The 14886-nt window shown below is 39.3% G+C and overlaps 1 protein-coding gene across 7 annotated transcripts in view; it reads left to right on the top strand.

The window, feature by feature from the left end:
- LOC147800700 (uncharacterized) overlaps nt 1-14886 on the top strand; it is a 54362-nt gene that overhangs the window by 23107 nt on the left and 16369 nt on the right. For 6 of the 7 annotated variants that reach the window (XR_015426090.1, XM_087139552.1, XM_087139464.1 and 3 more), the window contains exons 2-3: nt 9252-9546; nt 10372-10516. Coding sequence is in view for 6 of the 7 variants with exons in the window: in XM_087139552.1 (XP_086995678.1) it covers nt 9361-9546; nt 10372-10516 (331 nt within the window). In the remaining variant the exon portion in view is untranslated. Of the gene's footprint in view, nt 1-6795; nt 6925-9251; nt 9547-10371; nt 10517-14886 lie in introns of those variants that run through there. The other variant, XM_087139520.1, reaches the window with a different exon arrangement.

Below are 14886 nucleotides of genomic sequence, written 5' to 3'. Positions count from 1 at the left end.
TGCTTGTTATTAATTCGTACCCCAGTCAACTCGTACCCTTGACGAAAACACACGTTTGTCACCCAAACAGATTATGAGTGTTTTCCTCCTTTTTTACCCCAAACAGATTACAATAATTTGTCTACCTTTTATTACCCTGAATGAATTACGATAATTTTTCGTCCCCGTTTTCCTGTTTTTCTCACCTTTTGAACGATGTTTGATGTTCGGAATGTTTATTTATCTTGCATCATTAAAATGCTGAAACTCGCAAGCATGGTCCCACAAGCACAAGCGAAAGTTGGATGATTAATTTTATTTTATTAATCTGTTTTTTTTGTGCAGGGACCAAATTACGGAAATTTCTCATCACAGGCCACCGTGATTGGTCAGGAAAGAATAACAAGGAAAACATTTCTTTTTCTGTAGTCAGACGCCAATAATGACCTACTTCCTAAACACAGTGGGTTTTTTTCAATGAAATCCAACTGGCAAAAGGAATTTTATATGCTTTATACATGTACATACATGTATGTTTGCATTCAATAAGACCAAACAAACAAATACATGTAGCTGTGTTTCCGGTTACCTGACCAAACCTACATGTAGAAAAGCCAGGGTTCTGCCCAGGATGGTTTTAGTGCCGGCAGGACTATCTAAGCGGAGCGCCACCATCGGTTGGCGCGGAGAGTACCATAAAATTTTTGGAATCTAAAAGCCCCCAGATGGCTGGAAACAGTACTTTCTGGGTGTTTTCAGCTGTGAATACACAGCCTAGAATTAGGGATCTCATGTCTGAAATTTCTGAAATTTAATAAAAAAATTGAAAATTTGTAATTTTGGTCAACTAGGATGAGGTGATAATTTTAGACGGGCAATTGAATTAGAAAAAAAAGAGTAGAAATAGATATTGATTTTATTCTGTAAATCCCTTAAATATTGAATTAATTTCTATCTCTATGATCCCCATAATTTTTCATTGCTATTCAAATCATTTTTCATTTTTTTGTCTGTTGAAAATAAGGCGAAACATGCAAAATCTTGGCGGAATATTTTCCTTATTTTCTTTGTACGAAAGTTCCTACAGTATGCATATGGGATAACGACATTCATAAATGTGTGCAGGGATTTTCTGAACAGTCATTTTAAAGTCTACATGAATATAATGTAGATTGGCCGTGGGATAAACAACAATTAACGAATGCGGTGCGATCGTTGGTTTAAAAAACGATCGCAGTGATCGTTTTATGCAACATCGAGCAGAAAATACATGCACCGAATGTTGCTAACCGTGGTCGGCGCGGCGAAAAACAGTCACGGTCGATTGTCAGTTTTGCAAGTACATGTAAAATTGTTTTTCTGCCAGATTTTTAAGTGTTTAAATGAAGTGTGAATGGGGTCATTTGCAATTTTGTCTTTCTGAAAGTTAAGCCAAATTTTCTTTTCAAGTTGTGGAACTGGGTAAAATGCGGACAAACAACTCTGTACATCATGGAGAGGGGGTTTTCCGATCTTTGCGCACTGAGAGCGTTGCATATGCAAGCCTATGTGTGGCCTTCCAACCAATGGAAAGATTCGTTACGCACTGTACACGTGCATTGTGCGTAACAAAGCCTCCTATTGGTTCATGTTAATATTTGGTCCAGATATGTTGCATATGCACGTACGTGGGTGCGCAGACGATATGCATGGCAGTGCAAAGTGAAATTTACGAAGAAATTTTACGGTTTCTTCACGATCTTCATATCTTCACGATCGATCCCTCGACCAAGATGCTATTTTATTTGGGTTCTTATCGGGAATACGTGCCGGTTGGAAAAGTTGATTTGGCAGATTGTGGCGGTCGGCAATTCTGCGTGCCGGTCGGGCCCGACCGGCACCGACCGGTAGCGGCAGATCCCTGAAAAGCACATGGAACCTAAACTGGACAGCAAAAGAAACTTGCCACTTCTGTCAAAGGCCACACATAAAAATTCACTCCATAGAAATAAACAATTTTTGTACATACATGTAGGTACATGAATGCTGCAATACCCCTTACTAATCACATGCCCAAAAGCAAGTGATTATCTTTATAACAAAGAAGAAATTGACATGCACAGCAACTTTGTTACTGAATCAAAAGTCACAGAATGTAACAGAATGAGCCGTAAGTTTTACGCAGAAATCAACGTCACAGGACGAAATAAAGAAGTCAAAATCATTACTTTTCAATAATGTGTATGCATAGTCGGTAAGGATGGCATCCCCATACAGAAACCACTCATGCATGTCATTTTGACAAAACAGGTGTTCACTTTGTCATTGGTTGTTTAAAATGTTGTCCATTCATGGGTCATTTTTGCTTGTTGGAGAATGCTTTTGTGTGTGACTTTCGATTCAGTAACCAAGTTGCTGTGCATGTCAATTTCTTCTTTGTTATAAAGATAATCACTTGCTTTTGGGCATGGGATTAGTAAGGGGTATTGCAGCATACCTGTGTACAAAAATTGTTTATTTCTATGGAGTGAATTTTTATGTGTGGCCTTTGACAGAAGTGGCAAGTTTCTTTTACTGTCCAGTGATTATATTTTCATTTGACAAATCAATAAAATTTAAAAACTTATGGTGCCTTGCCCCCTAATTTTGTGTGCGTCGTCCTGTACATTGTATTGTTTTAATATTTTTTTGGCATGAGATAGACGGCTCTCGTGTGTTTGTATTTCAACAACCAGCTGCTTTACAAATCAATCACAGTACTGATACATGTATGTACATGTAATATTGACATGCACATCTGCAGTATGAGTCTGACACTGACTTAGTACCTGTACCTGTTACAAATGTACCCCCCCCCCCGAAAAAATACGGACCATCATCCAACCCAATTTTTTTGGGCTATACAAATTTAGAGCAAAAACCAGTACCAGTACTGAATGACAAAGCGTGCATGAAAAAATGCAGTTTTTATACAGACGGCTTCGATTTACACTTTTGAACTGTGGCAATGGATTTAATTACATTTCACATACGTAGATACAACATGTTGCTGAGTTTTGTTGACACAGAATTTTGTGCCAAAGGAATGTCTTTGCTTTGCTGCAGAAAAGTCATATGATGGTACTTGACTGACAGGTGCAATGCGTCAGGTAGATACATACACTGTACATGTAGGCCTACATGCAGAGAAAGCTGAGAAAGTGTGTCACATCCATTGGATCCTAGATAAAGTAACACAGGGGTACATTTTGCACAATCTGCCTTTGCCAGTGATCTGCTTGTTACAGGCAAAGTTGAAGAAAATTTGTTTTGTAGAAATGACATGTTCATCTTTCTTGTCTGTCGTAAAAACAAAGCACAGAAATATCAGATTAGTTGCCACACAGCTTTCAATTGACGAAAGAATTTGAAGAAGTGAACCTCATCATGTATGGATAGTTAGATTTATACTTCAAGCTTGGTTTATTTATAACTTTTTCTGTGTTTCTGATAATCAAACGTAAAACAAGTAGGCTGTGCCAATCGTCTAATGTTTTCTAGTAATATTTTCTTTCTCCCATGAGTATGTGTACCCACGGATGCAGACTGGATTTGAATAAGAGGAAGATATTTAAAAAAAAATTTCGGGTGTCCATTATGGATGCAAACATGTACGTCGTCGCAGTGGAAAGGCATGTGACCTTGATTTGTGGGACAGCTGGAAATGCTGTAAATGTTTCATTATATTAACTCAGAAACTGGGAATTTTTTTATATTCCCAATCAAATTACTAAAATGTTGAGAAGGATAAGCTGAGCACTGCAAAAGGACGACTGATGTCATTACATGAAAGGGGTACCCTCTTGCACTTTAGGGTAGTTTTTAACATTTAACATTTGTTTATCCATAAATAGTACTTCCATGAAAGTGGACAAAAGTAAACACTGATCACTTTATGAGGTGAAAAATTTTGAAGGCATCCCAGAAGTTACTGAAGGGACTGTTGAAATGGAGATGATCAGTTTCCTCAGTATTCATTGTTTAATACCCTACACTGTACATGTACTTTAGAGATACTATCTTGCATTTTTCAACAAGTAATGACATCAACTAGATTTTCCAAAGACATGCACCAAATTCTGTGATGTCATCAAATCAAAAACCACTATCACATGATCTCCCCGTGTTTCTACTAAAACAGACATGTCCCATCTAGAAATGAAAATTAAGTTTGAGTTTTGAAACCAGACCTTTGCCTTTTCGCACTTGTCTACAAACGATGACCAGAAATTTCAAGCAGTTTCCAAAAATCTATTCTGACCATTGAAAGCTAATAGATATTGAAAGTTTGAAACAGTAAACAGCTCTCAAAAAAGGCTTAGTTACACTGACGTTACTTCTTGAACTGTAAGAGATCTGAAACTGCTGTGGTCATTTTAATTTGAGTAACTTGGTTTGTTCAGAGAGACACAACATTCTCTGCACTACAGTGTACATGAAGAGTTATCTTCTGGCAAAATTGAATTCTCAGTTCTGATTGGTTGATCCATGGCAACAGTGTGACAAATTGTACGGTAGATGTCCAACCCCACGTACATGTCATGTGCTATTTTAACTTGATGCAATGCCCTATTTTTAGGCTAAAAGTAAAACGCACAAGCCCCTGCAAAATTTACTGTGAATTCAAAAGGAGTCACATTTGTGTGCATCAGCCCGTCAAGTTTGCTTGAAGGTAAATTCGTTGTCACTTGCTCATGGAACACAGAATAATGTAGAGCGCCTTTGTTCCATATATGGGGCACAGACGCACTACATTATTTTGTGTTCCATTCACACTCTTGTGATAACTAATAGGGTCATCTGAGCAAAAATAACCTTTAAACTAAAGATTAACTTTAAAAGTAATATTTGGACTGGAATGGAAAACTCTTTCCAGACCATTTGTTCCGGTGCGTGACTTCCAATATTGGATTCATTCCGTGGTTTATGGCAACTGAAGTGTTTTCCTCTTTCTCACTTTTGATTGAACATCTGTTTGACTGAAAAAGATAATGAAAGAAAATGGGGTCCTGTGAATGGATGCGTCAAATCTTGTTAGTACATGTACATGCACATCTACTTATTTCATAAATGTATTTAACAACTACGGTTAAAGGGCCTTTTCACACTGGAGTCAAATGAGTGAGTTCGAGCGAGTTCATACTGAATTATGTTCCAAGATGTCTTCATTAATAAACCAGTACACCTGTAGCACTTGTAAGGCTTTCAGACTGTAATACATGTATTTGTGCACTGATGAATGACAGGTGTTTCCTTCTTACTACTGGTACATGTACATGTACCAGTATCTGGTATACTATTCTTTTCTGTTCATATTTTGTAATTCAATCACTGCAGATTCAATACTGTAAGAGGGGGTTCCTGTGTGCACCTGCTGGTATTATTTTGAGTTAGTTTTCTTTGCATGCAGGAGTAGGTCAGTGTTGTGCTGTTTGAACTCATGTTCAGTGAAGCAGAAATAAAAGTGATCAATTCTGCATGAATGCTTGTTGAAAAAAATGTGGGGGGACTCCTGAATATGCGTGAATGTTTATGTCATTTGGGGTTTTTGTTTTGTATCGGTATCCAGTCAGATTTATGCTTTTGAAAACAATTTGCCAGTGTTGTCTAATGAGTGTCGCAAATGAATTCATGATGACGCCACAGTGTCATGTACATGTACCGGTATGTGTAATGTCTCTACATGTGCAAAGTACATGTATGTACTTCAGATATTGCAAAGAGTCTAAGACATACACATGTACTGGTAGGCCTACAGTATGCAACAGAAATTAACAAAATTCAGTAACTGATACATGTATAAAAGTTGATCATATGGGTATGCTGATTTGCTGATCTAACCACAGTTTACCATTGTAAACAGTACATGTCCAATACATGTGGAAATAGTGTGGATACCAGTGATGTGAGAGCTGGTACAGCTCACACTGTCACAGCTGATGTGGCGTACAGATGAGGGTAACATGCATATTTGTAGACCAGTAACATGATCGCTCTAGGCCAATGAAAATACTGCAGGAGTGTAACAAACAATGCCAACCAGTTGCATTTCGCTCTGTTCATGAAGTACATGTACATGTATGCTGCATTGCTAACTGCTCACACTATGTACGTGCAGAGTACAGTACTAAGTATGCATCATCCCCATGCAGTTAGTATTGCTAATAAAAAGTGATGTACATGTATCATCACATAACGAAGGGAGGAACATCTCATGCACCCTGGGGAAGTCTTTAGATGCATGGATGCAAGCATGCAGTTGTATTACATGTATTTCTGAAGGACCACAAACCTGTTCTGAAACACCGCCTCTCGACATCTATTACTGTGAAGTTGCATAATTTCACAGAAAACATGGACGTATACATGTACGTCACTTGTGCATTCGCAAGGTCTTATTGTGTGTGAGTGTTTTCGGTCATTAGAAATAATTTGCCACCGTTGCCATGGAAACATGCTAATGTTTCCAAGATGTTTTCACTTCTAAATCCCACTGCAGCTTTGAACTGAGAAGTTAATCTCCATGCTTTGTTAATGGTCAGAAGGATGGTATTGGTGAACTTAGACAGTGCCATAGTTATATGTACATGTACTTATGGTGAAAACTGTACTTGAGTGATTTGTTTCATTTGCAGCGGGTTTATCTTACTCTACAGTCAGCTGAGGGTCAGGATTGATAGCCTATAGTATTTCTGAAGATAAGTCCTACCAATACAAGATCTTTTAGCCAAGGTTTGAATAAGAACTGAACTTTGTACCAGAACGCCACTTTGCCCTCTTTGGTTACACATATCAAACACTTGTGTGAGTGGCACACGTACATGTACACATGTACATGAATGTACATGTAGGTTGTGTGTGCTGTTAAGTAGGCATACATGTAGGTACTGGTGGTGTCATTGGAAACATCGGTGGATGTTTATTGCGGTAAGTTTCTGGACTTTCTGCCCATATTTCATTTGTTTGTCATAGTTACAACGTACATGTATGAAAAATTCGTGTTCAAAAAGATTTCCATTATAATCAATTAACTGAATTTCTTGTACAATAAGTACCGGTACGATGTTTATGTGTTCGTTCCTAAAGGAACCATGCACATACATGTACATGTACATGTATTGTATGATTGGGGTACTGGCATCTGTGTGGCAGGTACATGTACGTAGGTGCTGTGTGTGGGACCCGGGGTGCACCATGGTACTCATAAAAACCAACAACGTGGTGCTGACCTGGGAACATGCCACTTGCACACATATTTTGATGGTACAGATGTGTGCATGCACGTATGTACATACTGTATGTATGTGCACATGTCTCCATACACATTAATTTCTCAATTTTTATTCAACAGGTGTCGAAGCTCATGTGCAATAAACTGTCACTGTATCCTGATTGCGAAAAACTGTGTGTTCTGAGATTGTTTGCATGTAAATTATGAATTTGTAATATTTATCAGTATATTGTTGAGAACAATTTAATTGGATGGAATGATTCACCATGCACATGATACATGTATGTGTGCCAAAAGAAATGGAACGATCCATCTGTCATGAAATGAAATTACATATACGTATATTCCTTCTCTTGTATAAATCTAAAACATTACTTCATTTAAATGCAGCAAGTACATGTACATGTAAATCCTCATTTTGCACTGTCCAATTACATGGGCTGTATTCCTGTCTTACGCTGATGTGATGTGAAATACATGTACATGTACACTGTAGTTTGCTCACTCCATATCAGTCAATAATTCAGTAGATGTTCCTGCTCAAAATACTATGATTGATTGACGGCATGTTTAACTTGTTCTTTGTGTCTGGATTGTCACACAAATTCGTGAATTCTTTTGCCATGTAGGATAAGAAGGAAGAGTGTTTTGTGTTATTGGCACGTATCCATTTAACTGCAGGCATGACTCTCGCTAACAAAAACCAAGTTAATGTAAACATACTCAATAAAATTAACACAATTTAACTTCTTTTACTGAGTTTAATGAGTTATTAACTTGACTAGTCTCCTTGCTCACCCTACAATCCATTTCGCAGCTACAGGGGCTCTGAATTTACTGCTCATGTGCATCCTTTCTTTTTGGTATTTTAAAACGTATTGCACGTCCACTGCAGATTGTTTTCATCATGCATCCGTTCCTGCGCTCACAATACTACTTTGACCAGTGCATTTTCGTTTAGAACACCGGGCACATTACCCGCCAGAGACTTTTTTCTTCCTGTGGCATACTTTCTGTTCTCGACAAGCGAACGTTGTTCTCACGCTTGAACCACACGAACACTCAACAGAATCACACACCATCCTCCAGCCACTACAGGGTTTTTCACAAACTCACTTCTGCTGTTCACAAACGCCCGAGAACGTAGCGCCTGAACTCGACCCGTTCTGGGAGAGAGGTCGGCCAGGTGTGGCCACGTGCGTCCATGGAATTCCATAGGCTCGCCCACAGGCACTAGGCCCGCCCACATGCACTATCATGTTTGTGTGTTGCGATGCGGGATTCATCAAGCACGCACGCACAACTCAAAGACTTTGATCACCAGCCCTTGTGTTTAATACATTCAATTTTTGGACTCGTTTGCTACTGTCGACCCAACGAGATTCAAGGGGCTTGTCATAAATCAACATCTGCTAGTTTGAAAAACCATGCACTTCTTGAATTTTTAAAACATTAAGGAGCACGGAAGAGCGTGAATGCGATCGCGCTCCTTTAAAACTAAGCCCTGATGTAGATTGATCATATTAATTACATGTAGTTATTTCGTACATAGTAAATTAAGCAGACTCTGTGAGAGCAGTGGTATAAATCAAATATGAACCGTGTTATAAATCAAATATTGACTGTGGTGGAGTAAAACCAGCCTCCCTTGGTGATCCAAAGAGCACTCCATTTTCCCTCGCTAGGGAAAATAGAATCCTCCATGGATCACCTCAGGAGGCTACAGTAGTTTTACTACACCACTTGAAGCAGTCAGTGTTTGTACAGTTGAACCTTGTTTTCCAGACTTCACAGATTTTCCTGTTATAACAGGAAACTTGCTGATCAGGAATGAAAACAATAAAGAAAAGGATTTAGCCCTACAACTTTCCTTGTCATAGCAGACTCACAGAGGTTTTTATAACTACATGTACATGTGTATTTCTGATCACATTGTTCAAGGTGGGTAATACATTGTTTTGTCATCCAGTTTTCAGAAGTTCTCTTGTTGACCTCTCCTTACCTCCTTTCTTCTGTTTCCAAGGTCTGTGACGAACTCTGTCAATTACAAGGGCTTGACAGCACAACAGTCCTTGCCTAGCTTATTTGAGTCTCTCCCTCTCTAACACCCCGCCCCCATCCCCCGGAGCAAAATGGAAGATGAGTTGGTCACCACGACAACTTCTGAGAGCCTAGTGAGCATGCCTTCTAGTTCTGTCCGAGATACGTGCACAAAGTCCCCCAAGGTCTCCAGTAGTTGCAGGCAGGTCATGTGCGCTGTTTGTGGGGACCAGGCAACTGGCCGGTACTTTGGAGCTCAAATATGTGAGGCCTGCAAGGTATGTTGCTGGACGTACACATATACCGGTACTGTCCTCATCAGACCGACATGCAATTCAAGTATCATGGCCTTTGTTCAGCATTAGTGTCATTTTAACTGCTATTCATATTAATTTCAAATATATTTTTTCCAATTTATAGTAAATTAGTAGAAACCTATTTTTACACGATTATGTTTCATGTTATCATAAGTGTACGGTACTGTGTGGAACACTGTCCATTCAATGCTTGTCCGATTTATTTGGGTGTTTTTGTCATTGATCCCCGTAATGATTTGTGCAAATGGGAAGGTTTTATTGGGTGCATTTGCGAGATGTCATTAGGAAGGATTTCCTTGCATTGAGAAAGGTAAAGCCCAGCTGCTGGTGCTTGTCATGGGGCAGGGGAAGCGAGTGAAATTACACACAAAAGCCCACGGACATCTTGTGTTGTGCATTATATCAATATGATGGTCACATGAGCTGTTTTTGCTGGGTGACAAATTCTTGGTATATGCCTGTTTGCATGTACATTGGTATTTCGCTAGGAAGTACATGTCGTCCTAGGTTTTAGGTAACATTCTGAACTTTGAACTCGAGTGCTTTGCCAAATGGCATGACAGTTCCTAATGTCTGTTTACTGAAATTCCACATGCATTGGACGAGCCCTTTAAATGCGAACATGACCAATAATGATGTGTCCGTTTTCCATTTTCACGCATTACTTGATTTGGGAGTACATGGAAAGTTCTGAGGAAGGATTTCTGGCGAGGGACCTCTAATGTTCAGGAGTAATTTGTAAATCAGTTTTTAAAATCCGTGTATAATTTTTTTTGGGTCTGGTAGAGTTTCTTCATTCGGAGCACTAAGAAAGGAATGCCCAACTTCAAGTGTCAATCATCTGGGACTTGTGATGTGACTCCAACCTCAAGGCTTCTCTGCCAATACTGCCGATTTCAGAAATGTTTAGTTGCTGGAATGTGCAGAAAAGGTTAGTCGCTCACTTACATGTAGCATGACCTAGAATGTTATTTGTCCCCTCCCTGCATCCTAATTCCAAGAAAAATTCCAATTAAGATAATAAAAATTATAAAGAAAACAAAAACATGGAAACTTTAAATATATTTTGTGAAATTCTTGCGGGGTGCCCCACAAGAACTTGTTGGGTGCTTTCTACTGTTCTAGCACCCTGCAAGGCACTGTGAACACGCACTCAAAGTAACATCAATAGCATCAAGTACACCTTGACATTATCAGTTGTCCGATTGCCAGGGACGAGTAATTTATTCTCTTGGGCAATTAAATCTTCTGGACATGTTGTCTGATGAACAGGTACTTTTGCCCTGAAAAGTGCAGTTTGGCATGGCCAAAAAGAGCAGTTGGAAAATCTGCCTTTGACTTTTTTCCCTCTCTACACACTAAAATATGCTTTGAGTACAATTCATTCGCAAAATAATTCATGCACCATGCGTGCTGCCTCCATGAGTCCCCAGAGCAGGCATGTCGCATACAAAATGTACCGAAATTTTGGGATTATAGGCCGCACTGATGATTCCAACCTTGTCCCCATGGTGTTGAGCAGTGCACCCCCCCCAGCTGTTACTATTGGATTCTTTGTGAGAAAAAAAGTAACCTCTGGGGATGAGGTTGACATGATGCACATTTTGCATTTTTAGCAGGGCACCTTTCCACAGTAAGAAAAATGCATAAAAGATGAATTGTAAAATAACCATGTGTCAGGGTACCAAATCCCATTGGTTTGCACACACAACTTTCATCACGTATAGCACTGTGCATGCAATTGAAAAGGGTCCGATGTCAGGGCTTTGGTTATGGTTAAAGACCAATTTCATTGAGTTGCTTAACAGTTACCAGAAAAGTTGTGCTTACTAATGTAGAAAAATTTGCTAACCATAAGCACTATTTCATAGTCGTGCTTGGCATGGTTGTGCTTATGATCGTATGCGCACAGAGAATTCTATTGTTTTATCACTACAGTAAGCAAATTTTTCCTCCAAGGTAAACATGCCTTTTGACTAGCTCTTGAAGGTTTGCATGGTGGAATACGATAAGGTATATGTAGAGGGTTTACGGATACACCATGTGGAAAATATCTCTTTTGAGTATGTGTTGTTCTGAAAAGAACCGGTTACTCGACGTTTCGGGCAGTGAGTCCTGAAGATGGACAGAGCACTCACTGCCCAAAACGTCGAGTGACCGGTTCTTTTCAGAGCCACACATACTCAAAAGAGATACATGTATTTTCCACATGGTGTATCCACAAACCCTCTACCTTATGCCTTTTGACATTCTTACTGCTTACGGTTTTCATGAAATTTACAGCCGTCTATTAATGTAAAATCATGTGCTTAGCAGGGCTGTGAAATTTGGCCTGATATGGCAAATATCAACTGGGCAAGTACAATTACTCATTTAACAAGTAAGTATTCAATGCCACATGTCTGAAAAAAATTTGATGTTGAGGGTTGACATCAAGTACCCTTTTCAGCCAACATATAGTGCAGAGCTGTTCACAGAGAGAGTTGCAGTGTGAATGTCTCTATTGTTGGCACCAAAATGGCAGATTATAAATGTGTCAGTGCACATGGACAATGAGCAGACAATAGCTGCATGCTGTACTGCACACATAGTGTACAGCCATTTTGGTTCCATAGTCTGAAAAGGCTACTCTCTCAATGTACAGCTCTGATAAAGTGCCATGAAGGCGGCCACCATCTGTCCAATATTATCTGCTTTGAACAGCACCTTCATAAAAAGTGGTGTAGGTATCTCCCCTTCCTCTAGCCCTTCCACCCCAGCCCCTCTGCTTTACAGTTTTATGAAGGTCAAAAATCTGGAACAGATTGTGTTTGGACAGTACATGTAGCTGTTCTCCTGGAAGTTTACTGTACAACCGTGTTAGATTTGGCATGGTTAACTCCGGGTGAATTCTCTGAAATTCTACCTGTCGTGGTTTTCATGACCAGTGAGATCATGTGTAGAATACGCACTGTAGCTACAGTACATATTGTACAGTGTAAGCATACATACATGTATTTGTCAACAAGTCAGACAAGTACAAGTTGGAATCCTTATAGATACTCAGTCTCTGTAAACAGGTGAAACATGTACCCGTACATGTATTTGCCCTCATTACCAGGCAACAAACAAAGGTACACCCACCCCTTGTACACAAGTGTATAGTATGGGTTGTATATGCTCCCACTTCTGTCTGATGCTTTCTCGGTTCCCGGAGCTGAGCATGTCCCTTTTTGGTTGACCCTGACCACAAAAATTGACTCCAGTACACATCATGACACAGCTGTTTTGGGCCAGGAAATCTTGACTGGTTCACTCCGTAAATAATGGAGCATGTATACATGTGTGCACGTACATGTATACAATGACAAAGCTTTTATAGCAATAAAATTTGACTTTCTTATTTACTGTAAAACAAAATCTTTGTACGTGCAATTGGATAGTGTACAGTATATGATTCTAATCCACAGGCCAGTCTTGTCAATTTCAGATTTTTCTGTGCAGTATCTAAGGTATCTTTTCCATTTGCAGTTCTCATTGCTTCTTCACAAAGCATTTAAATGTAGTGCTTGTATCCAACAAAACGAAAATTTTTGTTGCCACCAAACCTGTGCTACTGCTATACTTTTTAAATAAGAAAACCCATGAAAAGCCACTGATAGTTGCCATAGCTCTGTATTGAGTGCAATGTGTTCAACAAACCGATTATGCATTACCACATCCATGTTCACATCCTTATCTTGTGGTTTTTCTCCCTAACTGTGTGTTGTCAACAAACTAACAGCAAAAGCACAATTGCTTTTTGTATTGTTTCAGTGAGCTGTGATGACAGGTATATTCTGTGTGGTTTGGGAGTTTAGGCACTGTATGCTTGTTTAATTTGATAGGGAAAAGAGAAGTGCCAGTATATAGGGCTGTCTGGCTTGTATTTCTTGTTGATGGTAATTTACCAGTGTTTGCTCAGTGAGGTTAATGAATGTACATGTATACATTTGGGTCAAAGTTGTGCTGTCAGAGGAAATCACATTTCTGGTTTACTTTTCACTTTGTGGAATTAAGGGCTCAAAAGCCGATAATGCAAACCACAATTTGAAAACTGCATGTCCTGCCCTGTTGTTAGCTCATTTGCATGGCCTAACACATGGCATTTGACATACATGTACATGTGTAAAATAACAGTGTACGTGTACATGTGTGTCACTGTCATATTTGGCAAAGGTGACATGCCTGTGGCGCAAAGTTTGGCCAGAATCTCAGTGCCATGTGATAATCTCAGTGCCATGTGATAATCTCAGTGCCATGTGATAATCTCAGTGCCATGTGATAATGTACATTACATAGGCCTACCGGTATTTGTACTGTACATGTACATGTACAGTCATTTGCAAAAATTTAGGACCACCCATAGAAAATGCATATAACCTGAAGGAAAACCAAACTTAAACCAATCAATCATGGCAACTTATGTTTATTTTCAATGTGTAACCTTGATACCTTGGTTGAACTTTTTTGACTGCATTTCCATGATTTGACATGTTAGCAGTCTAATATTCAGTGTGCCCTCCCTTATTTCTGAATGCTTAGACTGGCTTTTTTTTTCATATGCAGCAAGGTATGAGATGGAGAGAACCCCCCCTGCTTTGTGTTGGTCATTGTCTCGCAGGAATCTGGGGAATTCCTTTCAGACATCTTGGGGGGATAGTCTCGAATGTGTATAGGGATTGGACATGTTGGGGGGGTACCCCTTGGTCTCATTTCTTGCTGGGTATATTTTTTTTACCCATGCTGCCTTGCAGACAGCATATCATACAAGACCTGCCTTTGCAAAAAATTTCATTCAAATGGGTATATAGCACTACACTGCGGTATGCACCACTGTAAAATCATGTTAAGTAATCGTTCGTGGAAACAGTGTAATGCAGGCCCAGTGACAGAAATACCAAGAAAATTCAAGGTGGTCTTAAACTTTTGCAAATAACTCTATGTGAATGAAGTACAGATACTACGGCTAGCCTAGTTTGTGGTAGATTCTACCTTTTCTGCTTCATTGGAAAGTATTGCATGTAAGCATGTAGGCAAACTACTGCATGAGATGTTTTGGTTTGTTGCAAATGACGGAATTTAGTGTGATACATGTATTTAATATAACCAGTGGTTTGACTGCAAAGCAATGTTACAGAACTTGCTGTAATACATTTGTAAATTGAGAACAATGAATACTATATTGTAAGTCCGTTTAGCATGAACAAGTAAAATTAAAACACCACACATCTCAGAGCCTAGCAAAATTAAAATCTAGGTACATGTATTTTTGTCCCACTT

The sequence above is a fragment of the Acanthaster planci genome, linkage group LG01 (genome assembly GCF_054643075.1).
Source record: "Acanthaster planci isolate LZ-2023a linkage group LG01, COTS_SCS, whole genome shotgun sequence".
NCBI classification, from domain to species: Eukaryota; Metazoa; Echinodermata; class Asteroidea; order Valvatida; family Acanthasteridae; genus Acanthaster; species Acanthaster planci.
The sequence above is the reverse complement of the archived record's forward strand: the minus strand, read 5'-3'. Positions and strand labels throughout refer to the sequence as shown.